Source organism: Xylona heveae (assembly GCF_001619985.1).
Source record: "Xylona heveae TC161 unplaced genomic scaffold L228scaffold_15, whole genome shotgun sequence".
NCBI lineage: Eukaryota > Fungi > Ascomycota > Xylonomycetes > Xylonales > Xylonaceae > Xylona > Xylona heveae.
In genome coordinates, this window is record NW_017264207.1 from 411,742 (window position 1) to 435,598 (window position 23,857).

Sequence of the window (23,857 nt, forward strand, 5' to 3'; positions counted from 1 at the left end):
TCAAGAGCATCGGAGTTCTTGCTCCGACTTTTGTCGGGGTCCTAAACATCAACAGCTCCACCTACGAACAATACCGTCATCCTTCACCATTTAGGGTGTACTCCGCTGATTCACATCTCCTTTGATTCGAATATTCTAGTCCTTCCGACACTTGTGCGAAATGGGCCGTGACCCTTCCATCCCCACGCTGTACCAACTGGAGCAGCCAGAGAAACTGGAAAAAGTGCTTGAGCAAGACAAGCCAGAAGACTGTCTTCCCTGCAAAGTTATAGGTATCTACACTCTCTTGTTTGTTTAAAATTATCAACTCATTGCTCACTCATTATTTTTTCAGGTTCCGGTGCATTTATCGGTCTTGGAGCCTACAGTTACTTTTCGGGTCAAAGTCAACTGCGCAAACAGCAGGCAGCGATAGTAAAGAGTGGATCAATGTTTGGCATGCGCTCCCGCCAAGCGGGCATCACTACAATAGCCACCGTCCTAGTAGGCATGGGAGTTTGGCGGCTGACTCACTAAAATTTCTGGGCATATAGCCGCGCAAAAGCATATACATTAGAGGGAGGATCGTTTTGAACCGCCATGTACAGTATATCTAATAAACATCTGGGGCGTCACGGAGTTCAAGAGATTGGAAATTCAGAAAGGCTCCCACTTCACTCATCTTATATCGCAATTAGTCGATTATCTCCAATAGTCAAAATTTCATTTCGGCATACGAAAGGTATCAAGCTATATCTAATGTTAAGGTGTTGGTAGAAGCGAAATGTGCCGCTCTCCAAAAAGTAGAGCAGATGACTAAATATACGGATCTCGGAAGGAAAAGGAAATGCTTCAGACGATTCCCATAAAGATACAGTCAGCGAAGACTAGACCCTCTCATCGTTATAAAGCTGTCCGCCTCCTCTAATATGGTGGGTTATGATATGATCCATAATGCAATGAGAACAGATGATATAGGAAAAGAAAAGCAGCTATACCAGACCCTGAAATGCTGAAAGACTCCGTAAATGCTCAGTGGCCCTCGTCGAGCATCTAAACAATCCGAAAAAGAAATGTACAAAGAAATGCAATGATGCCGTATTATATGAATCGACCTCTCTTACTGCTCCCGATTCCCTCCTTTCCGCTTGTGACGCTGCTAATGTCGAAGAATTCACCGAAGGGAAGTCTCCGTTTGGAGCCGGCACCGCTTCCTAGACCGGTCGATGAACCCGGGGGCCTCGTTGCGCTGCGGGAACCATGTGCCCCAAATCTCGTCACCGGCCGATTGTGGCGTGGAAGGACTTCGAGCGTAAATGAAGGTGCCGAGGTCTGCTGAGCAGTAGCCTCATCGGTTTTGTCCTCAGAAGTCTCAGTAGAGTCCTGCGAGCCATCCATAATGATCTCTTCGGGGTAAGGATGACCCGATCGAAATGTAAACATTTCGAAGTTTCTTTGCGCTTCGGACTGAGTTTCATGGGTTGCATTGGTAGTAGATGGCGGTGCTGACTCCGTCCGCAGCGGAGGTTCTGAAGTCGTCTGTTCTTGGTTCGAAACATTCCGACCCGACATGCGTTGTACTGCCGGAGAGGATGTCCTCACTGGCTTGTCGGTCTCTCGCTCGTCATCACTGTCCACCCCGGCTTGCGGCCGACTGCCATCCAGCCGTTCAGTGGCCCACTGTCGAACTCTCCAACCTTCACCATCACCGAGTCCCAGATTCTCCTTATCCAGAAATGACAATAGATCATCTAGTGCATCTTGATAACCTTCTTGACGAGCATGGGCTTGGTCTCCGGCAGCGGTTTTGTAGAGATTGGTGACCGAAAGGGCAGCCGATTTAAAAGCTTGCAGTAGATCCTCGGTCGGGTGTAGAGCCTGTGGACGAGGTGACGAAGGCTGAGGGAGGGATGTGTTTAGGCTCCTCATGGAATCCATGATGGAGATTTTGCTGCTGAATTGACCGTAGCTTTATGAGAAAAGATTAGCAAAGCAGACAAAGAGTAGGTATCGAGGGAAAAGCTTACCTAAAGGCGCTTTTGTAACCCTTTGATACGATTTAATAGGTATCTTCTTGCCCTGATCTCGAGGAAGCGTGTATCCCAAGTAGGTAGAGAAAATGGCTGGCAGCAAGATCCGCTAGATGGAAAAGCTATCGTCAAGTGCAACCAAAAGTCAGTTGAAGTGGCAGAAGTCATCAAAGTGGATCCCCACCATCAACGGTTCGCTTTAGTGGCGTAGAACGTTCGAAGTTCGCTTTGGCCCCATACTGCACTGTACTTGAATCCCAGTAGGTGACTGTACGGAGTTTAGTGACTACGGCAATACTAGAATGCTACGGGGTGTTAGATAGACCCGTCACGCTGCGCCTTCACGTCCTGCAGTGACAGAAAGCGCGCTAAACCCCATCAGAAGCGCTCTCTTCGCTTCAGGCACAATCGACTACCCTTTCGCTTGTTGCACAAATAAGCGCGCGTGGATTGACTCTCTATCTTAGCGTTCCCTGGTTACTCGCAAACTGTAAGTTCAATACGCGACTTGTCTACTTGAACGCCTCTGCTCTTTCATACAACCCCCGACGATTTACCACAGATTTAAGCCTTCGCCCGTCGCACGCACTTGCAGGAGATTTCATAGTTGCCCGAACGGAAAGAACTCAGGATCTGTGAATTTGAGTCTTAGCTCTTTCGAAGTTGAGGAGTTCTATGGGCAGCAGCTTCTAGCCAAGGCGGTCTAATTTCAAACGCGCGACTGTGACCCTTGTTGAGGTCAACGCATAATGGCGCCTTCTTTGGATGAACGGACAGAGTCACAGGATGTCTCTGACGTGGATACCCAAATGGCGGATGCGCAAGACGTTGCGATAGATGATTCTCATATTCAAGGCAGAGACGGTAGCATGATTGTAAGAACTTCATCCACTTCTCCCTGAAAATGCGTAGCGGACAATCGACTTGGGTTATGTAACGGGAAGTTTTATGAGCGCTAACTCATCAATTAGGATACTCCGGACTATACTGTAAGTCGTCAGGCTAGAAGAAAGGCGATAGGTCGCGCAACTTCCCACGAGGGCATACTGATATCAGACTTATCAGGACTCCGATACCAATCCCAATACCACAGCGAGCAGTGTTGCCGGGGACATTCCTGAAGATGGACGCAGACGTCGTTCTGAAGCGACGGAGCTGAGAAAGAGTGTGTTTGGCAAGAAACATAACCGCCTAGACGAAAACAAGGTAAGACTCAAATTCTCTGCGTTGATTGTTCGGAGCTCCAATATCTAACACGAAACCGTAGGAGGATGACTCGGTTCGTCGATTTCGATATCTGCTTGGCCTTACCGATCTTTTCCGCCACTTCATAGAAACCAATCCGAACCCACGTGTAAAGGAAATAATGGCCCAGATTGATCGTACGGCCGAGGAAGCACACAAAAGGGATAAGCGAGGCCATGCTCGGAGCGGTGGAGCGGGCGGAGAAAGACGACGGAGAACGGAACAGGAAGAAGATGCGGAGCTTCTTAAGGATGAGCGACAGGGAGGTTCGGCAGAGACGGTCTTCCGAGATTCGCCTGGTTTTGTCAAAGGTGAAATGCGAGACTACCAAATAGCTGGCCTGAATTGGCTTATCTCTCTCCACGAAAATGGCATCTCTGGAATCCTTGCGGACGAAATGGGTTTGGGAAAGACTTTACAGACCATCTCCTTCCTGGGTTACCTGCGACATATCTGCGGCATAACCGGACCCCACCTGATTGCCGTTCCCAAGTCAACGCTGGATAACTGGAACAGGGAGTTTGCCAGGTGGACCCCAGAGGTCAACGTCTTGGTTTTGCAAGGCGCAAAGGAGGAAAGACATCAACTCATTAACGAACGGCTGATTGACGAAAAGTTCGACGTTTGTATAACGAGTTATGAGATGATTCTTCGAGAAAAGTCGCATCTTAAGAAGTTTGCATGGGAATACATCATTATTGACGAGGTGAGTACTCCATGTTCCTCTCCGCCTTGGCCGCAAACCGAGTTCTAATCCTTTCAATAGGCGCACCGCATCAAGAACGAAGAATCGTCGCTCGCGCAGATCATCCGAGTCTTCCATTCCCGAAATCGTCTCCTGATTACCGGAACCCCTCTTCAGAACAACTTGCACGAACTCTGGGCGCTGCTCAATTTCTTACTTCCCGATGTCTTTGGAGATTCTGAGGCGTTTGATCAGTGGTTCTCTGGCCAGGATTCTGATCAGGATACCGTCGTACAGCAACTTCATCGGGTTCTTAGGCCCTTCCTTCTCAGACGAGTTAAGAGTGACGTCGAGAAGAGTTTACTACCAAAGAAAGGTAAGCCATTTCTTATCCTGCATGTACCCTTCCCTAGCTCTAATGTTTGCGCACAGAGATCAACCTGTATATTGGAATGTCGGAGATGCAAGTCAGATGGTATCAGAAGATCCTCGAAAAGGACATTGATGCTGTTAACGGTGCTGCTGGTAAACGGGAATCGAAGACGCGACTTCTCAACATCGTCATGCAGCTCCGCAAATGTTGCAACCACCCCTACCTATTTGAAGGAGCGGAACCAGGACCACCTTATACGACGGATGAGCACTTGGTCTTCAATGCTGCGAAAATGGTCATGTTGGACAAGCTACTTATACGTATGAAGAAGCAAGGCAGCCGAGTCCTGATTTTCTCGCAAATGAGTCGACTGCTTGATATTCTTGAGGATTATTGCGTCTTCAGGTCGTTCAACTATTGCCGTATTGATGGGTCTACCGCTCATGAAGATCGAATCATGGCCATTGATGAGTACAACAAGCCCGATTCTGAAAAGTTCGTCTTCCTGCTCACAACGCGCGCTGGAGGCCTTGGTATCAATTTGACGAGTGCCGACATCGTTGTTCTCTTCGACAGTGACTGGAATCCTCAGGCCGATCTACAAGCGATGGACAGAGCTCACCGTATTGGTCAAACCAAGCAGGTGGTGGTTTACCGATTTGTTACCGAAAACGCCATTGAAGAAAAGGTCTTGGAACGGGCTGCTCAGAAGCTCCGCTTGGACCAGCTTGTTATCCAGCAAGGTCGCGCCCAACAGCAGGCCAAGGCTGCTGCATCCAAGGATGAATTGCTTGGTATGATCCAACACGGTGCTGAGAAGGTCTTCCAATCAAAGAGTGGAACCGGCGCCAGTGGAGAAAATAATGAGATTACCGATGAAGATTTCGATACAGTTATGCAGCGCGGAGAGCAAAGAACTGCCGAACTCAACGCTCGATATGAAAAGCTTGGCATTGATGACCTTCAGAAATTTACTTCAGATTCCGCGTACGAATGGAATGGTGAAAACTTCACTAACCGAAGAAAGGAGATCGGTATCAACTGGATCAATCCTGCCAAGCGTGAACGCAAGGAACAGTCTTATTCGATGGATCAATATTACCGTCAAGCGCTTTCGACCGGAGGCCGCACTGCCGATACGAAACCCAAGGCTCCGAGGGCGCCAAAGCAAATTGCTATTCACGACTATCAGTTCTTCCCTGCCCAGCTCGTAGAGCTACAGGAGCGCGAGACTGCCTACTTCCGCAAAGAGATTGGATACAAGGTGCCACTGAATGATGATGAAGAAGTTGAACTGGAGGAACGTGAGGCAGAACGCGATTTGGAGCAAAAGGAGATTGACGAGGCTGTTCCACTCACGGAGAAAGAGCAGGAGTTGAAGGCATCCTTGGCCGAAGAGGGTTTCGCACACTGGTCCCGAAGAGACTTCCAGCAGTTCATCAACGCGTCAGCCAAGCATGGCCGGAAGTTCTACGGTGATATTGCCGATGAAATGGGCGGCAAAACTGAAGAAGAAGTGAGAGACTACGCACAGGTCTTTTGGGAGCGATACACGGAGATTCAGGACTATCCCAAGTACCTTGCCACGATCGAAACAGGCGAGGAAAAGGCCCGGAAGATGAATCACCAAAGGAAGATGCTCCGGAGGAAGATGGAGATGTACCGGGTCCCTCTTCACCAACTGAAGATCAACTATTCGGTTTCAACTACCAACAAGAAGGTCTATACTGAAGAGGAAGATCGTTTCCTCCTTGTCATGTTGGACAAGTATGGCGTCGATGGCGAAGGTATCTATGACAAGATCCGCGACGAGATTCGCGACTCGCCCATGTTCCGCTTCGATTGGTTCTTTTTGAGCAGGACGCCTGTCGAGATCAGTAGACGGTGTACCACTCTCTTGACCACCATTGCCCGGGAATTCGAGGCTGGTGACTCCAAGGTAAACGGCACGACCAAGGGACGAGGCCGCGACCGAGAGGAAGAAGATGAGGTTGAAGAAGAAGAAGCCGCTCCACCAAAGAAGAGGGCCAAGAACGGCGTCAAGGTAAGGCATTTGACTTCTCAATAATGAGGATACATGTTTACAAATGGTGGCAAATACAGAACAAGCAGCTTGACAATGTCAAATCAAACACCCCAAGTAAGGCCACTTCAGCTTCCAACTCTCGTGCGGGAAGCGTTACCTCCACTGCTTCCAGCACCCCTGCAAAGGGCAAGTCCAAGGGTAAGAAGAAATAAGTTCAGCCTTCAACCTATGAGCATGGCTGCCTCGAGCCAACTTCGTTCTCACAGTGAAACTTGAATTAGTCATTGCGCATCATTATGTCATTAATATCATGTTTGAGTTGAGCGTTTCGATAGGGAGCTTTTCGGTAAAGTTTTTTGGGAGCGTTTTGAATTTCCTTAATCTTTCTCTTTTTACATGCAGGTAGTGGAACAGGTCGAGCTTAAATACCGCTAAATTGGTATTGCGCGCGGGCGTTAGCTAAATACGAGCTTTTAAAACTAAAATACGACATATACCATTACGTCTATATGCTTTCTAGAAGGCGAAGCAATACATGTCAAGAAATACACGTGTCGAGATTGAGTTCCTCATAACGTGATCATTTAGCTCTGTACTGGTCCAGTGGCAGATCATAACATATAAACAGCTGCGTTCACTTTCTATCCTGTACACCACTATATCACTTCAACATCTTGGGCAGCCGCCTTTCTCCGCCCTCTCTTTTCATACTTAAGTGTCAAATAGGCAAAACTAAAGTCATCTATATCTCTCCTGTAGACTCTTCATTTTATTTTCGCTCCAATGCACTTTCCGCCTGCGAGCGCGTATCAGGATTCTCTTCGCCCTGATCAATCTCTCCTACAAATCCATCTTCCAGAATCGGAATCAGTTCGTCTAGTCTGTTACGCCGTCATGCGATTTGTCAGTTGGACCGCCAACACAACATTTACATAAGTGAATACATGACTGCAGGGTATAGAGAACTAAGACCGAGGACTGTGTGGGGAAGGAAGGGGGGGGGGGGGGGGGGGGGGGGGAGGTGGGAAGAAGGAGTAAAGAGTTATGGGGGATGGAAAAACATAAATAAGTCGCACCTGGTAATACATAAATCTGTATGCTCATGTTTTGCCAAATGCGCATTGACTTCGTTGACCAGCAACACAGTGGCAGCCCCTGCGCGGTATCCCGCCGTCATGTCGTCCATGCTGTCGCCTACCATGATCAGGCCGGTGCCGCCGTCGGATAATGCCCAGCTCTGCGCAATGTGCAAGATACCAGCAGGGTCGGGCTTCGGGGGACGAAATTCGCGAGTGATAATGGGATGGAAGACGTGCCCATTAAGAAATTTGGTGATGAGGTGGCTCACGGGTTTACTATGTTGCGTTTGATGAGAATGTTTAGTGGGGCAAGATATATGGGGTAAGGAATTAATACAGAGAAGGAGATGTAGATGAAATGAAATGAAAAAGAAGAGGCATACTCAAAATTCCGCGTGCAGATCCCCTTTTGCACTCCGCGTGAGTCAAGGTACTGCATTAATTCAACGAGTCCGGCCTGCGGCTTCTGCGCGAGCATTGCTCGTCCTTCAATCTCCTGGATTGCTTTCATGGCGTTGTTTTGCTGCTCCAGCGTGGGGAGAGAGTATATGTGTTCGAGAATGTCGACGCTCTTGGGAATGCCGAGTGCTCCTCTGTTTTGTGAGGTCTCAATTGTAAGTTCTTTTTGCTTTCTGGGTAGGAGCTCTGAGGAGGTGATGTTGGTAAACTTTTGCATACCTCATTTCTTTGAACATGTATGTCTGTGGTTCACTATACAAAACGAGAGAACTTAGCTGGAGCGCAGGAAGAAAAAAGGGTATATCTCGTAGCACAGTAAAAGCATGAGAGATCAAAGATGTGCATAAATAGACCTCCGTAATGGCGGGTTGTATCTTGAAGCATGAAGTATGACCTGGAGCATTTTTTTCTACCCCTTTTTCCTTTCCTTTTTCCTTTCCTTTTTGCTTCCTTGGAACATTCCATATAACTCGCTAACAAATGAAAGCATTCCAAATTTTAGAGGTTCGAATTAAAGAGTTTCGAAAACGAAAATATAGAGAGGCGAGCGGGTCCATGAATACCAATCAATGCTGTGTAACATGAGACGATAGACGAAATGTACAAATACGACATCTTCAACATAACTCGAACTTGAATTTCCCAATAAAAAGAAATTGACAAGATAACAAGCAAAACTCACCATAATGTACCATCAACATCAAATACAATCCCCTGGAGCTTCGGAGCGTCCGATGCTCTCCCCTTCTCGGGTTGCAGGGGAGCAAACCGCCGAGGTCGCCCGGGCTTTTCGAATGGCATAGAGGGATATACGCGGAAATATTTGAAAATAGGTACTTGTAATGATAACAGTCTAGACGTCATGGAAAGCCTTCAGCTGGCTCATGTCTTTCGAGTTCTATATGAGGTTTATTTCTATCATAGTGGGGCAGTTGTCATGTTATGATAGATGCGGAGTACGGTAGCGGCTTCTATGCGCAGCCGTATTTATCAGTATATCTTCACGATTAGACTTTCTGCTGCCCGTAGCGTGCATCGAGAGCCATAAGGGTTATCCTTGCATGGCGAACCACGTGGTAGGTATGGACAGGGCTGCTTACCACCACTGCCTACTGATGGATCCTTTAGGCTTCAACATGCAGGTGCTTGGGTGATAATCAAGTGGCAATTCTTGGTGGGAATTATAGTTATTATGTGAATCCTTACTTTTCCGGTGTATCGAGTATTTTGTGGACGAGCTCAAATAAAGACCATCATACGAAAAAAAAAAGATAAAATAAAAAACAAACAGAGTATAAATAAAATACCCATGTTTATGCCTCAAGTCACATAGAAATCTCCACCGAGGATTATGAACCAAAAATTCCATAACAAGAGCGTTATAAAAAATAAAAATGGAACAGAAACTTGTAAAGGTAACGCGCTGTAAAAGTTCAAACGCAAAAAAGAAGCAAAAAGAATTGGCGTTGCCCGGAATCGAACCGGGATTGGAACGGCGCTGTGAATCCACAACGTTACGTGCTACCATTACACCACAACACCTATTGGATGATTGGTTGTTTGAAGGACGTTTAAAACTTCATATATTCCATTGAAATCAAATAACAAACCTTACTATTCACCGTCGCTGGAGCTAACATTACACATATTGTCAACCCTGAAGGGTAAAGACCGCATTCATGTGTAGAGATTATAATAAGTATTTATCTTTTTATCATGCATATGCTTCATATTGTAAATATACTTTACTTGACCTCGCCATCTGTCTCAACAACATAGACCTCAACGTCTTGCTCATCTTGGTCACCATAATCCTCATCGTCGTCGTCGGTTTGGGCTTCCTCCGGAGGGACTCCAAACCTCTCACAGTCGAAAAAGGTGCCTTCAACATCATCCCACTCACCGGCTGCTTCATCATCTGGGAAGAAAAGGGGCTCCGTGATATCGTCCTGTGCTCCCCTAGATATCGGTATCGGCAAAGAATATGGGATAGACTTCCCTATTCGCGGCTTTACCGCTAGATCTAGACGGGACTACGGATTGCATAAGTATTGACGCTCTTCTAGTGCAATGTGAAATAGAGCAACTCACGTTCGAGCCAATTCTCTTATTGAACCATAAGCCAGAGGCAAAGACAACTTTTAACTCATCCCCCTGGAATGAGTGGACACGTTAACAATGAACCCGTTGAGTTGGGCCAACCTATGTCACTCACCTTGCCTTCAAAATGGTTCCATCCTGAATCGCTCCTTCCCTCATACCAGCCTGCATGTGGCCCCAGCTCGCCGATGCCCGTCATACCAATGTCGAAACCTAGAAAGACTTCATTTGACGGGTTTTGCCAAGCGGTCAGGGAACATCTAGCCGTGGCATAAGTCTGCGTGACGACAAATATGCCGTGTGACTTGATTTCCTCTGCAAGTGGACCATGCAGCAGGGCCCGGCCATTTTCCTTAACCCAATTGCGAAAAGGCGATTCATAGTAAAATGCTTCGTGAATTATCGGGGCTGCGGTGACCAGAACTGCGCCGAAATCAGATGTCATTTTATACTTTAACTGTACACTTGCTTGGGCCGGCAAAAGTGTCAAAGCTCCACTGCAGTATCATCCGTTGTGAGCATTCTGGATGCCGTTGAAATTTGCAGCTTGAACTCAAGGTGCCTTACTCGACGCCACCGGAGAAATCACCAGTGTAAGAATTTACTTTTGTGGAGACCTTCGGTCCCCATCCCTTGATCTCTTCTCGTGGTGCCCGGGAGAGTTCACCGGGCTCTTTGAGGTTGCGACGCTTTAGAGCATCCTTGTTGGTCAAGTCGGTGATTGGATTCCAGAATCCTGAACCGTCAAAATACCCCACGGAGCCAGGTTTCAAGATCGTATTTGAGGTTGGTTTGTACAATGCAAATCCAAAAGGGTGATTTTTCATGCGCTCAGCGTATGTCAAATGAAGAGGCCCCATATTGGACAATCCTGGTTAAGTGACAGGGAGCAAGTGGTGAGGCGTCCCTGAATATTATACGGAGTAAGCTCTAGGCAACCTCACAGTTGTCTTGGAAGTTGGGAGCGGTGATAGCCAAGTGACCAATCAAACTCCCCGGCAAGTGTCCAGCTGAGGCTGCAAGCGCCCCGTCCCCGCACAGGAATCAATCGATCGACCGGAAAGACAACCCATAATAAGTTACTGGAACGGCTGAAAATTCAGAGAAACCTTGAACGCTTTGCAAAAATAACAATAAAGAGCCTTTTTTTTTCTGTCTTTCGCAATAGCCTATTATTATTCCGGTTTACAACTTTATGCTAGAGATCTCACCACAGTTCTGCTCGTGCAGTGCGATTTGACTGACGAAGTTGCGCTTCTTTCGGATTGTCGATCACGACTCTTCCCTGTTGTCAACCCCCAGTTTCAAGGTTGCTAGGGGATCTAAAAAGCGGGTACAGTACTGCGCTGTGATGCAATCGTTCCATGGGAGCTGGGAGCAACTAACGAGCTGCCAACAGGTATCAATTGGTTACTATTGGCTCCGCAGTAGTCTCGCCAACCGGCGCGTTTAATACGAGTATCATGTCGAATCGGGAGAGGTTGGATCTCCGGATCAAATTTTTGGCCAAGATCTTGAAAGATGAAGCACAGAGGTTGTTGGCAGGGTTGGAGACACCTCCGGCCTTTAGGCTGGTCGATCGGATGATCCTTGGTCAAGCCGTCTTCCTTCGCTACCGGACGGGCACCGACAATGACTTTGGCGACTCGAACATAGCTATCGATGCCTTAAAGTCTGCTCTCACGTGCATTCCTATTCCAAACTCCAACAAAAACGATTCCCTTGCAGCATTTGTGCACTTTAAACTTGGTAATGTATATCTCGAGCGGTTACTACGAACAGGTAGACGCCGTGATGCAGACGATGCCGAAACACATTTTAAACAAGCAGTGGGGCATAAGCGCAGCCATTTCAGGGTCATTGCGAACCTGGCATGGATTTGTCGATATAGGTATGAAATGACAGGTACAAAAAGATTTCTGGAAGATGGGTTGCAGCTAGTGGAAAATGCCATTGTTCAGGCTCCGTCGGACCATTCAGCCCTGCCTTTTCTACTCGAAGCGTGCGGGTTGATTTTACTGTCAAGATCCGAGCTAGATGGCGCAACTCAAGATCTGGATCTGGCTATTGAGCTACTTCGCACCTCGGCCAACCTCTCAAGCAAAAAGAGGAATGACCTCGTGAGATTTCATTTGAATCTCAGTCAAGCTTTGTGTAAACGTTTTACCATATCCGAACAAAAGCCTGATTTCGACCAAGCTGTCTCGGAGCTCGAGACAGTCATCGCGGTCCCTGACAAGCTTCCTCGGGATATTGCTCTTTGTTATGCTTTTCGAGGATCATTACTTTTGATCCAATTTTCCTACTGGAAGGACAAGAAGGATCTCGAAGAAGGCTTGCGATCTGGTGTTGAACTTGTTCGCGCTCTCATGAAGCACGGCCACGTTCCTACCATAAATGACATGTTTGTGACGATCGGGGAGGTCATGAGGATCCGATATTTTAAGCTTGGCCATAGTGACAACCTTTCTGAAGCGTATGCTTGCATTAAAAAAGGTTGCAACAATACACAGCTGCGCTCTTCAGACTGGCGAAGCCGACGTGTTGAAACATATGCATTGTATTTACTTGGGATGGTACAGCGGAATCGATATAACAAGTTTGGGAGCCCGGCTTTTCTTGAAGAATCCATTTCAGCCTTTCGCCTATCAGCTGCAATCACCAACCCACATCATGCGAGCTTTGCAGTGCGGGCTTCTGAATTATGTGATGTTCTTCGAAAGAGATACGAGGCGACCCACGCAAGCCCAGCACAAAGGAAAGCCGATCTCGAAGAGGCGTCAGCATGGCTTGTTCGAGCTCTGCGAGCGCCCATGCCCCCGTCACCCAGGGACCGGGCCAGGTTCGCCATTGAGATTGGACACTATATTTGGGAGGCACAGAAAGCAGGGCGAAACATTTCTGCCGTCGACAACGCGCTCCACAACTATGAGAAAGCAGTTGAATTTGCTACGACGGAGTTCGACACTCAGATCGATGCCTGGCACAATCTAGCAAAGGCATATATTATGAAGGGAGATCTCTTACACGATATGAAAGCCTACGAAGCGGCCTCCGACCAGGTGAAACTGATTGAGGAAAGCATGGACAAGATGAAGGAAAAAGCTACTGGCATCATGCCAACACAGGCTCGACTTTATACTGCGCAGTATAAGCTTTCAGGCGAAAAGCGTCATGGAGAACAAGCTATCGAAGTGAACTACAAAATCTTCAATAATTCAAGATATGACCTGCGCGTCAAGGTACAAGCTGCCTTGGAGAACGGTAATTTAGAGCGCCAAGTGAATTCAGACACGAAGGCTTGCGCAGAGGCAATAGCAACTGCAATGGATTTGATGCTTAGGTATACTTCAGAAGGCTACAGCCGCTCAGATCAGCTGAGCGTCATCCGAGAGTATTCAAAACTTCCCAACCTTGCTGCGCTCGCAGCTGTCCTCGCGGGAGGCGACGTTCTCCAAATAGTACAGATTTTTGAGAAAGGCAGAAGTATTATCTGGGATAGATTGCTCTCCTGGAGAAGCCCAGTTAATGAGCTTCGTGAAAAGCAACAAGATCTCGCGGACCGACTTGTCGAAATTCGGAACAAGCTCTTGCGCAAAGAAGAACGCCATCGAATCTTCAATGATGTCGAGTTAGATCGATTCCAACTCGCCACTGAGTACGACGAAATTATGATAAAAATTCGATCGCAGGAAGAATTCAAGGACTTTTTACTGCCGCCGAAGACTGTTGAAAAGCTCAATGCGCACGCAGTCGACGGACCAGTTGTTATTATTGTTCCCGGTGCTGTAGCTGTGGCGTTGATCATAACTTCCGCCAAATCTTTTACTCTAAATCTGCCCAAATTCGGCGACGACCAGTGCAACAAAGCTTTTGAATCTATACAGAAAGCTCTCTCAACTAGTGATTCTGGAATGATGCATGATTTATTGAGATGGCTCTGGATTTCTGCCGCTCTGCCCGTTCTTGAAAGCCTGGGCTTCCATGGGCGTCGAACCCCGGACGAGCAGCTACCGCGGCTTTGGTGGATCACTAGCGGCTTCGTCAACCTCCTTCCACTACACGCAGCGGGCGATCACGAAAAGGCAGCAGAGATAGGAGAGCCATGTACTCTTCTCGACCGAGCCATCTGTTCTTACAGCCCAACGCTCAAAGCATTGTCTTATGCGAAAACTCGAATGCGAGATCTCGTATCCAGGAGCAGGAAAAATAATGCCAATCGATCGGTATTACTAGCAGCAATGGAAACAACGATGGAGAGGAAACCCTTGCCGAACACTCCAAAGGAAGTGGATGCTGTTGCTTCTATTCTGGGAGCCCAATTCTCAATCAGGAAATACATCAAGCCGCTTCCCACCAAGAGAGACGTTGTCCTTGGGCTGAGACAGTGTACGATAGCTCATCTGGCTTGCCATGGCGAAGTGAACAACCAAGATCCCCTCAAAAGCAGAATATTACTTGCTGATTGGGGTCGCTGCTCTCTGAATGTAAATTCTCTTATGAGAATGACCATCTCAAACTGCCAACTTGCATATCTATCCGCGTGCGAAACTGCGGTCAACAGGGATCCCGCATTGAGAGACGAGGGTCTGCACCTGTCAGGTGCATTTCAAATGGCCGGCGTTCCGAACACCATTGCTACTTCGTGGGAAATCATGGATATCGAATCCGTTCAGGTTGCAATTGACTTTTATAATGGACTGAAGGGCCCAAACGGAGAAATTGACGTAAGCAAATCCGCTGCTTCTCTCAATTCTGCGGTGCTGCGTATGAGAAACGCAAAACTGAGTCCTCTTGTCTGGGCCGCCTATATACACTTTGGCGTTTAGATATTGTCACCGTTGTGTCCATCTATATCTGTTTTGCTAAGAGGGGTGTAATGAGCATTCCTTGACATTGAACGATACTCTTGAAGGATAATGCTTTTTGCAGTTCCAAATAAACGGCTCGACCAATGCTTTTAGTTCAAGGTTGAACTCTCTTGCTTCTCGGGGGTTAGGTCTCTGAACTTTCTGTATAACAATACAGTGAGTGGATCGCTTTTGCAAAGATTTTGAGACTGCTCCTGGCCCTCGTACTTGAATCCGCAGCGCTCCAAAACCCGGCCGCTCGCGATATTATGTTCGAAAACCTTGGCCACCACGCTTTGAAGCTCAGTATGGCGGGCAAAAAACCAGTTCAAAAATCCTTTGAGGGCTTCTGTAGCGTATCCGCGGCCCCAAGTCGCCGGGTGAAATCTGTACGCGACTTTTGCATGCTCGAAGGCTCCAACAATTCCAATCACTGTATCAGAAGAAGGCACCAGTGACTTAGTCGATGTCGACGTTGCTACAATGTCGGTTTCGAGAATGGATTGCAGGTGCTCATCGACGCCTTTCAGGGCTTCGGGACGCAAGAACACTACATGGATACTCCTTGCTTGACCAATTGGATTGTTTTCCAGAAGACCAGAGGAAACGAGATTCTCAGTTTCCGCAAAGGTCAGTCCTCTGCCCATTTTTCTGTAACAGAAAGAAGAATTAATTTCATGCTCCATCAGAAGGCTATGGGGAATCTTACGTCCATCTTCCTACTTCTTCCAGCTTGCATATATTATGGATGGCCTCTATATCGGAAAGCTTGACAGGTCGTAGACATAGCCTGGGCGTGATGACCCATTGGGGTGCTGTGTGATTTGCTTCAATTGAGCTTTGCATGGCTTATATGATATTTTTGCGGGCTATCCCGAAGTATCATGAACAAGGAATAGACTAGTATTTCTAAGAGATTCTCAAGCGGGATGTATGTTATAATAAATAGAATTTAAAGTTTCTTCACAAAACATGAAGAAGAGACTCATGACCAAAAAGCTCAGAGTCTAAGCCCCAAAGGAGGAGTCCAGAAATTCTTTCTCCGTAATGTCATGTCGGTGATAGCAGGAAATGACTCAGATATTTAGATAACGAAAGTCGGCGACCGAATATTACGCCCGAACAAATAGTGTATAGTATAATATCATCTTACCTACAGATACGGCAAGAACTGGGACAGAACAGGACCACTAGCGTGAACACCGCATAGTAAAGGCGGCAGAGATGATCTGATAACCTTAAACTTCTATCGAACCTCCATCTCTTTGAGGTAATTTCAGCACCGACTTTCCCAGAAAGAGACAGTAACTTAGTCTTAAGGAGGGCGGTCAGTGTCCATGTGATAAGCGCTCGGTCTCGGCAGCTTTTACCGCCTTGACCGACGACGAGCTCCAGACCAAAGGGGACGAGCCTATCAGTGATGATATGCGATAAGCAAGCTTCTGTCATCTTGAGGTTGCGGTGATTTGAGCCTATTCGTGATTGAGCTGCTTTCCAGATACGAGGCCATGAGTTCGAGGATGTCAAAATGAATTTCTTGTTCCCGAATTTTGTTTGACGTCGCTCTTTCACCCCGGTGTTTAGCTCGGAATTGCCCCGCAAGGGTAAGGCCGCTGCTCCCGATAACCTTCTCGATAGCGTGGAACTTGGGACGAGGGTCTGAGAACATCGAAAATGAGAAAGCCATCTGACCGGAATGATCCTGATGAGCGCGATCATTTGCTACGGCATATTTCAGAAACGTGTCAGACAAAGAAGACGGTGCCAAAATGCGGAAGGTTGTCGCCGAAATTTTTGACTTTTATGGTTCTGCTTTTTGTTGTCCTTGTCGAATTCCCTGGAAACCTTGCGCAAGCCCCACGAATGCGTATTATAGAATCTATCATCTGTAGAAATTTTTATGGCGAGCATAATCCCAGGCTGATTGGAACCGGGCCACGAGGCGAAGTGGATGAAAAGTTCTGCAAAATCGACGAGATTCAGAAGCAGTTTGCCTTGCTCAAAGGCATGCAGGACTTCTTTGATGCTTTGCCCGGTATGTACTGCTACCGAGCAACCTGAACTGCTGGCTAATGTACTTGCTCTCAGGCGCCTTTTTAAGTCTACCACTCGGCATGATAGCTGACAAGCACGGAAGAAAATGGCTTCTAGTTGCGGCTTACAGCTCATTATGGTGTGCATTTGTTTGGGTTTATATTGTCTGTATGTTGAGCTCAGAACCCTTTTTTTTCGGTATGGCCATTTATAATAAATTCCCGAAAATAGGCGCATTTCCATCTTATATACCGATCCATTGGATCTGGTTCTCTGGCGCATTTAGCATTCTCGGCGGAGGCAGCGCATTTGCGTCTGCACTACTATTTGTCGTGATAGCAGATTTTACCTCCGATGCGCAGAGGTATCTTCACGCCTAAAGCACCTGCATCTTTGACCAATTATTGACTAGTGCTAGAGCAAACAGGTTCTTCTGCGTTTCAGCGGCCCTCCTGGCCACTGATGTAATTGCTTCTCCTCTTAGCTCAGTGTTAATGCGACATAATCCGTGGATTCCGATTAGTATTGCTGTGGTAATTTTCGCCTTTGCAATTCCAGCATCTTTTATCATGCCGGAGACACTAGGATACCAAAGGGAGCCAGAACATGAGCAACCTGGAACGGAGCAAGAAGATCAGCCATTCTTTCCTTCGGATAACACTTCCGATAGCAAGAGTTCAATGAAGCAGCATATCCTGGATGCGTTCGTCTCGGCTCGAGCAACTCTTCGGGACTGGCGAGTAATATTGCTAGTAACATCGTTTATATTCTTCATGCAGGCCATCGAATCCGTTAGACTCTTGCTTTTATATGTTTCCAAGAGATACGGCTGGCCGCTAGCGAAGGTAAAGCCCGTACCTTTGCAAAGCCCTTTGACGCTAACAATATTACGCAGACGGCTTTTATTAATTCAGCCCGCTCTATTACCTGCCTCATTGTTTTGTTGGTTGCCCTTCCCTCCATCAGCGAGTATCTGGTCGAGCGGAGAGGCTTTAGTCCTCAGGAAAAAGACCTGTGGCTCGCCCGTACAAGTGTCATGATCCAAGCCACCGGCCTATTCGTAGAAGGCTTGGCTCCTAGGGCCGATCTTATGCTAGCAGGTACGCAACCACCCTCAACTGTTCTAAGCTCTGTGTCTTTCCTCAATAGCTTACTTCTAGAGGATAGGTACAATATTTGCTACCACTGCCGTCGGTGCCCCGCATCTTATTCGTAGCCTGGCGACTTCTTTGGTTGAGCCTCATCAAGTGGGCCGTCTTTATGCCATTACGTCGGTTGTATCAACTGTTAGTATGATGACCGCCGGACCCATTTTGGCGGGGCTCTTTAATCTAGGCATCGACGCTGGCAGCGGCTGGCTTGGCTTGCCTTACTTTTACTGTGCCGTGCTAGGTTCTGTTTTCGCAATTGGACTCTGGCTGGTAACCGTGAAGAAAGCAGATGAAGACAGAGACACAGAGGATAGCGGCTCGGAGAATTTACCAGAAGCACCAACCTCTACAACTCTTGGAAGTCTCTCACAGTAAGCCAGATTATGAAGAAACGAAACAACAGGAGATTTACGGCGCAGGGCGGGCAAGCATTGCACAATTGCTATGTTTGGAAAATATGATCGGTTCGATATCCCTCTTACCTTTGTTTACTCTCGTAGAGCGGGCTAACCATAGCGCAGCTCTGACGAGGTAAGCTATTCGGAGATTTCAACACATAGCTAGAGGTGTTCATAAGGGCATGTATAAATCTGGCCTTTCATTATTTTTTCTAAGTGAGGTCAAGGTCATATGGATGACTGCCTTTCACTCCGACGAACTGATGACCTCGGCGATACATTGCAACGCTACACGGAACAAGCAGCGGCGCGAACGGAAGATAGTGCCCAGAATGGTTTTTCTACTAGTCTTTGGGTTCATATTGCCCAGCACAGCTTGGGCAAAGGATTGTTGTGAGATTGAATCAACTACGTTCTCTGTTTGAGAGAAGGATTTCACCCTCATACTGTACTTCTGGTTGATGCCGGCAGTCTTAACGCCGAGAACGCCATGTGAAGTGGGAAGGTTGAAAGTAATTTAAATGGATATAAATGGAATTTCATACCGCAAAACGGGTCTTGGATCAAGGCCACTACTAGACCAGTTTTTCTCGTCGCAGCGAATTCATTAGAGAACTCTGAGCAAGAACGGCTGCTACTACGATGTTTCAATTGTAAATACCACTGCTTTTCACGTTCGAACATAGTCCAAGAAATGGCAAAAATAATTTGAACGCCTGCCTCCAAGGATTATTTTTTACCGAAGAACGTTAAAAACATATCTGAGAAACAAAGACGATATATAAAAAAAAGAAAAAAAGATGTTGCGAGCTGTGAGGTTCGAACTCACGCGGGTCTCCCCAGCAGAGAATTGTCGAGAAAACGAAAAGATCGTTACCAACTTAAATCTGCCGCCTTAGACCACTCGGCCAAACTCGCTACAATTAATTTCCCGGTCGCTTAAAGAACATATACCCTGAAGACGTGAAGAGGATAAATTTGAAAAGGAGCTGACGAAGCCCAATGTGGCTAATTTGCGCTATCGCACTCTTAGCGCCGGAAAGTTACCTAGGCAATGGAGCCTTAATCAAGTTATCATCGACATACTAAAGACACTTGATCTAGTTGAGAATAACACCAAGTCAATCTTGGCGGTGAGGATTCAAGTAAAAAAGCCTCCAGAACCATACGCAATTGATGACCCAAAAGAAGCTTGGATATTGGGATCCACATTGCAAGCTAGAAATCGGTCAGTACACTGGTCATAGCCATATGCATACTTTCTGTCTTAGCTGCCCAGGTGTGAGATCAGTCAAGTGATGCAATTGCTTGTCTATAATAGGCTTCTCGCATTTCAGCCTCACTGGAAAGGGATAAGCGCGAGTGCATCTTTGAATAGGCGGAGTGTCCGTAACAGATGATTTAACGCCCGAGGCGGAGCAGATAGTCAACAAAGCCCAGCGCGAGGTACAATCCTCCGCTCCGCTCGATTCCATGGTACGGTGCCAGGAAATTGTTCCAATTATATTCCTGGCGCACTGCCTCCTTCTCAGGGTATTCATGTGCTTTTCTATTATAATTTGAGACTGTTGGCGCCACAAAACTTTTGCCCAGGCATCCAATTCAAAGTCAAACAACGTATCGCATCGCTACGAAGCGTTACTCCGCATTCTCTATCTACTACATACGTCTGTGCTTAAGCTGAGCCGGAAGTGTCGCCTCAGGTGGTCAGGCCAAGAGTCGATTGCTGCCTTCGAGAGCCATAGAAAGGTGTGGTATTAAACCTCGCGATCAGAGCCCGGGATCTCTCATTCCTGAAAGAGGCCTGAGCTCCTCCTGAAGAAACTCATAGAGCGCCATCTTCTTCTCTCGCTACTGCGACCATGTCGTATCACCGAGTTCCTGATCCCAATGATCCTCGAAATCATGGCTACCCTTCGCCGTCAGTAGATCCTCGCTCTCCGTCGCCGCATCTTCAAGACCCTTACTATGCTGCCGGTCACCCAGGCTATCAGCAGCATAGTTCAGGAGACCTTGCGCTCTCTCCAGAGGAGCATCATGACGCTTTCTTCAATCAGCCTTATACGCCATCTCCGCACGACGAATATCCGTTGACGCAATATCCTACGGAATACCAGCATGGCGACTTTGCGCAACAACCGTATTACGCGGAAAATGATCAGGTACCGATTTTGCAATCAGGAAATGCATACGGACCTGATCCTCACGAGCCTGAGGAATATTTGGCCGGTTATGACGAGGCGTCTGCGCCCATGGCCCCTAGCCCTGCGCCCATTCGCAGATGGAAGACTGTCAAAGAAGTACAGCTCTTCCAGGGCAATTTGGTGCTTGACTGCCCTGTTCCACCTAGGCTACTCAACCAGATCCACCACGCGCAACCGCCAGACCGTGACGAGTTCACGCATATGAGATACTCTGCGGCAACCTGCGATCCTTCTGAATTCTACCAGGAGCGTTTCACATTGCGACAGAGGCTGTTCGCTAAGCCTCGACATACCGAGTTGTTCATCGTGGTCACTATGTACAATGAGGATGATGTTTTGTTTGCGCGGACAATGACCGGTGTCTTTAAAAACATTGAGTACATGTGTAATCGGTCAAGCAGCCAGACCTGGGGCAAAGAAGCGTGGAAGAAAATTGTCGTCTGCGTGGTGAGCGATGGTCGTGCCAAAATCAATCCACGTACCCGGGCTGTGTTGGCCGGTCTAGGTGTCTACCAAGACGGCATCGCCAAGCAGCAGGTCAATGGCAAGGACGTGACAGCCCATCTTTACGAGGTATGTAATGAAATGAGGGAAAAGAGAACGCGGATTGATCACTAACTGTTTCGTAGTATACTACGCAAATGGGCCTGGAGCTCAAGAATGGCATTGTCAGCGTGAAGAAGGGTACCACTCCAGTACAGATGCTCTTTTGTCTCAAGGAGAAGAACCAAAAGAAGATCAACTCCCATCGGTGGTTCTTCCAGGCCTTTGGCACAGTTCTCCAACCCAACGTCTGCGTTCTGTTAGACGCTGGAACACGGCCAGGCAAAGATTCAATCTACCAACTCTGGAAAGCCTTTGACATCGAGCCCATGTGTGCGGGCGCCTGCGGTGAGATCAAGGCTCTTTTGGCCCACGGAAAGAAGCTCGTCAATCCTCTCGTGGCCACCCAAAATTTTGAGTACAAAATGAGCAATATCCTCGATAAGCCTCTCGAGTCGGCTTTTGGATTCATCTCTGTCCTTCCCGGTGCTTTCTCGGCCTACCGGTTCGTCGCTCTACAGAATGATGCCAATGGCGAAGGTCCGCTAGAGAAGTACTTTGCGGGCGAGAAGATGCATGGCGCTAATGCCGGCATTTTCACTGCCAATATGTATCTCGCCGAAGATCGTATCCTTTGCTTTGAGCTTGTCTCGAAGCGGAAGTGTCACTGGATTTTGCAATACGTCAAGTCTTCGACTGGTGAAACGGATGTGCCAACTGAGATGGCAGATTTTATTCTCCAGCGTCGACGATGGCTGAACGGCAGTTTCTTCGCTGCGGTTTACGCTCTGGCTCATTCGTATCAGATCTTCCGGAGCAATCATAGCGCCATCAGAAAGTTTATGTTTCTGCTTGAGTTCTCCTACCAGACTATCAACATGCTTTTCGCGTGGTTTGCCATCGTAAGCCTTTCCTTACTTCCCCACGATTAACGTTTGGTACTTACCTAGGCTTTCTTACAGGGTAACTTTTTCTTGGTTTTCCGCATTTTGACCACTTCTTTGGGAGACAAAGACCTTCTTGGTGAAGTCGGAAAGATCCTTGGCCTTGTATTTGAATGGCTTTATCTTGCGACGCTACTTACCTGTTTCGTACTTGCTCTGGGCAACCGGCCACAAGGATCGAACAAGTTTTACATGTCGCAAGTATACTTCTGGGGTTGCATCATGATGTGAGTTTACTCGAATGGCAACGCCGTCCTTTTTCATCAATGTACTGACCTGCGTACAGTTATTTGATCTTTGCATCAGTCTTCATTACCGTGAAATCAATCCAAGAAGAGCTGAAGGAGCACCATTTTAGCGTGGGCCAGTTATTTGCCAACAAGATCTTCTTCAACTTGATGGTTTCCATGTTGTCGACCTACGTCCTTTGGTTCGTTTCTTCGCTGCTGTTTTTCGATCCCTGGCACATGTTCACCTCGGTAAGTTATCCTTCTGTTATATTACTCTATGCGGCCGAAACCTAACAATGTGATAGTTCATCCAATACCTTCTCATGACCCCCACATACATCAATATTCTTAACGTATACGCATTCTGTAATACGCACGACATCACTTGGGGAACTAAGGGCGATGACAAACCCGCCAAACTGCCCTCGGCAGTCACCAAGCCAGGAGGAAAAGTCGACGTCGACATGCCCCAGGATGACACCGATCTCAATGCTTCATACGAGAATGAATTACGCGCATTTGCAGCCAAGGCTCCGAAGGAGGTTCGAGAAGTCTCCCCGGCAGAAAAGCAGGAAGATTATTACAAGGGATTCCGAAGTGCAGTCGTCTTGGTTTGGATGTTCTGCAATCTTGCGCTCGCCGCAGTGGTCCTCAATGTCGCTGGTGTGCAGAATCTCTCCAAGCAAGATGACGACAATCAAAGAGTGACAATCTACATGGCGGTTGTCCTGTGGAGTGTTGCCGGCTTGTCCGCATTCAGATTTACAGGCGCCATGTGGTTTTTGATAGTTCGCATGGTAAGTCATACCATCATCGAGGCTATGCCCTTCTTCGTGAGCATTCGAGGGACTAACACTTTATTCCACTACAGTTCCGCGGCGTCTAAATGCTGATTAGCATCTCCGCTGTCAATGTTGATATGTGTCCGAGTCATATCCCAGCACGAAGATACGATTGATATACCACATTGTTTTGTCTATCTTGTTGCCATGTCTACAGCGATAGCATTTTCTCGCGTTATATCATAAATTCTTTTGTTTCTTTTGATTAGCTTTCTCTTACAATGTATTTCAAACTTTCATATTCTTCTAGACCAGCCAATGTTTAAAGATAAGGTAGTTACAAGTCTCATTCATTTCAGACATAAGCCCGTGAACCAACCAATCATACATGGGTCTCCACAGAAGCCGTCCACATACAGTAACTCGACTATGCCAATTGCTAAAAGATGTCCATTTACCAAAATGTTTCTATAAATTCCCTCGGGTTGGATAATCCCTGCTCACCAACAAGTGGCAATCATGGGGAAAACGTCACTGCTGAGGCGTCATTCATTGATGAGTTGCCTTCTGAAAACTGTGGCGGTGCTAATACGGATAAAGATAATCAGTGGCAGTGCATCCGATCAAGTGGCGCGTCTTCGGCCAAATTGACGGAGCGACTAAAACCAACCTTGGAGGGGCGACAAGGGGGTCCTACACGTTAGTTTTCCGTCGGGGGTCTTTTGGCGGGGCCTTATGGTGTCAT

General features: G+C 47.4%; 10 protein-coding genes and 2 non-coding genes across 12 annotated transcripts; 6 read left to right on the forward strand and 6 right to left on the reverse strand.

Moving 5' to 3' along the window:
- The first annotated feature begins 74 nt into the window (after window positions 1-74).
- On the forward strand, window positions 75-746 carry L228DRAFT_251622 (hypothetical protein). The gene is made up of 2 exons (XM_018333598.1): window positions 75-272; window positions 335-746. The coding sequence occupies exons 1-2, from the start codon at window positions 161-163 to the stop codon at window positions 514-516; spliced, it is 294 nt and encodes a 97-aa protein (XP_018184615.1). The 5' UTR covers window positions 75-160; the 3' UTR covers window positions 517-746.
- On the reverse strand, window positions 707-2,242 carry L228DRAFT_251624 (hypothetical protein). The gene is made up of 2 exons (XM_018333599.1): window positions 2,007-2,242; window positions 707-1,948 (listed from the first exon to the last, which is right to left on the reverse strand). The coding sequence occupies exon 2, from the start codon at window positions 1,915-1,917 to the stop codon at window positions 1,081-1,083; it is 837 nt and encodes a 278-aa protein (XP_018184616.1). The 5' UTR covers window positions 1,918-1,948; window positions 2,007-2,242; the 3' UTR covers window positions 707-1,080.
- Window positions 2,243-2,546: 304 nt separating this feature from the next.
- On the forward strand, window positions 2,547-6,864 carry L228DRAFT_225243 (putative chromatin remodeling complex ATPase chain Iswi). The gene is made up of 7 exons (XM_018330374.1): window positions 2,547-2,884; window positions 2,981-2,998; window positions 3,075-3,215; window positions 3,277-3,960; window positions 4,021-4,315; window positions 4,372-6,356; window positions 6,416-6,864. Exons 1-7 carry the CDS (start codon window positions 2,759-2,761, stop codon window positions 6,548-6,550), a joined length of 3,384 nt encoding a protein of 1,127 aa, XP_018184617.1. The 5' UTR covers window positions 2,547-2,758; the 3' UTR covers window positions 6,551-6,864.
- A 38-nt stretch (window positions 6,865-6,902) lies between these two features.
- Window positions 6,903-8,776, reverse strand: L228DRAFT_234748 (putative HAD superfamily hydrolase). Its single transcript, XM_018330674.1, has 5 exons — window positions 8,559-8,776; window positions 8,096-8,128; window positions 7,801-8,010; window positions 7,415-7,693; window positions 6,903-7,219 (listed from the first exon to the last, which is right to left on the reverse strand). Exons 1-5 carry the CDS (start codon window positions 8,738-8,740, stop codon window positions 7,108-7,110), a joined length of 816 nt encoding a protein of 271 aa, XP_018184618.1. The 5' UTR covers window positions 8,741-8,776; the 3' UTR covers window positions 6,903-7,107.
- A 561-nt stretch (window positions 8,777-9,337) lies between these two features.
- Window positions 9,338-9,418, reverse strand: L228DRAFT_t143. Its single transcript has one exon. It is a non-coding gene; the product is annotated as a tRNA-His (tRNA).
- Window positions 9,419-9,501: 83 nt separating this feature from the next.
- Window positions 9,502-9,960, forward strand: L228DRAFT_53316 (hypothetical protein). Its single transcript, XM_018336687.1, has one exon. The coding sequence runs from the start codon at window positions 9,556-9,558 to the stop codon at window positions 9,895-9,897; it is 342 nt and encodes a 113-aa protein (XP_018184619.1). The 5' UTR covers window positions 9,502-9,555; the 3' UTR covers window positions 9,898-9,960.
- On the reverse strand, window positions 9,880-11,137 carry L228DRAFT_53304 (hypothetical protein). The gene is made up of 3 exons (XM_018336686.1): window positions 10,544-11,137; window positions 9,968-10,473; window positions 9,880-9,909 (listed from the first exon to the last, which is right to left on the reverse strand). Exons 1-2 carry the CDS (start codon window positions 10,834-10,836, stop codon window positions 10,023-10,025), a joined length of 744 nt encoding a protein of 247 aa, XP_018184620.1. The 5' UTR covers window positions 10,837-11,137; the 3' UTR covers window positions 9,880-9,909; window positions 9,968-10,022.
- Window positions 11,138-11,439: 302 nt separating this feature from the next.
- On the forward strand, window positions 11,440-14,805 carry L228DRAFT_271688 (hypothetical protein; the record flags this gene model as incomplete). The annotated part of the gene is made up of 1 exon (XM_018335560.1): window positions 11,440-14,805. One exon carries the CDS (start codon window positions 11,440-11,442, stop codon window positions 14,803-14,805), a length of 3,366 nt encoding a protein of 1,121 aa, XP_018184621.1.
- Window positions 14,806-14,871: 66 nt separating this feature from the next.
- L228DRAFT_53300 (acyl-CoA N-acyltransferase) lies at window positions 14,872-15,895 on the reverse strand. Its single transcript, XM_018336685.1, has one exon. The coding sequence runs from the start codon at window positions 15,510-15,512 to the stop codon at window positions 14,937-14,939; it is 576 nt and encodes a 191-aa protein (XP_018184622.1). The 5' UTR covers window positions 15,513-15,895; the 3' UTR covers window positions 14,872-14,936.
- Window positions 15,896-16,147: 252 nt separating this feature from the next.
- On the forward strand, window positions 16,148-18,740 carry L228DRAFT_264178 (MFS general substrate transporter). The gene is made up of 6 exons (XM_018334552.1): window positions 16,148-16,861; window positions 16,915-17,028; window positions 17,092-17,224; window positions 17,279-17,705; window positions 17,756-17,960; window positions 18,028-18,740. The coding sequence occupies exons 1-6, from the start codon at window positions 16,501-16,503 to the stop codon at window positions 18,384-18,386; spliced, it is 1,599 nt and encodes a 532-aa protein (XP_018184623.1). The 5' UTR covers window positions 16,148-16,500; the 3' UTR covers window positions 18,387-18,740.
- A 473-nt stretch (window positions 18,741-19,213) lies between these two features.
- L228DRAFT_t142 lies at window positions 19,214-19,327 on the reverse strand. The gene has a single exon. It is a non-coding gene; the product is annotated as a tRNA-Leu (tRNA).
- Window positions 19,328-19,791: 464 nt separating this feature from the next.
- Window positions 19,792-23,484, forward strand: L228DRAFT_286293 (glycosyltransferase family 2 protein). The gene is made up of 6 exons (XM_018336433.1): window positions 19,792-21,186; window positions 21,243-22,058; window positions 22,119-22,327; window positions 22,387-22,579; window positions 22,636-23,127; window positions 23,202-23,484. Exons 1-6 carry the CDS (start codon window positions 20,272-20,274, stop codon window positions 23,214-23,216), a joined length of 2,640 nt encoding a protein of 879 aa, XP_018184624.1. The 5' UTR covers window positions 19,792-20,271; the 3' UTR covers window positions 23,217-23,484.
- The last annotated feature ends 373 nt before the right edge of the window (window positions 23,485-23,857 follow it).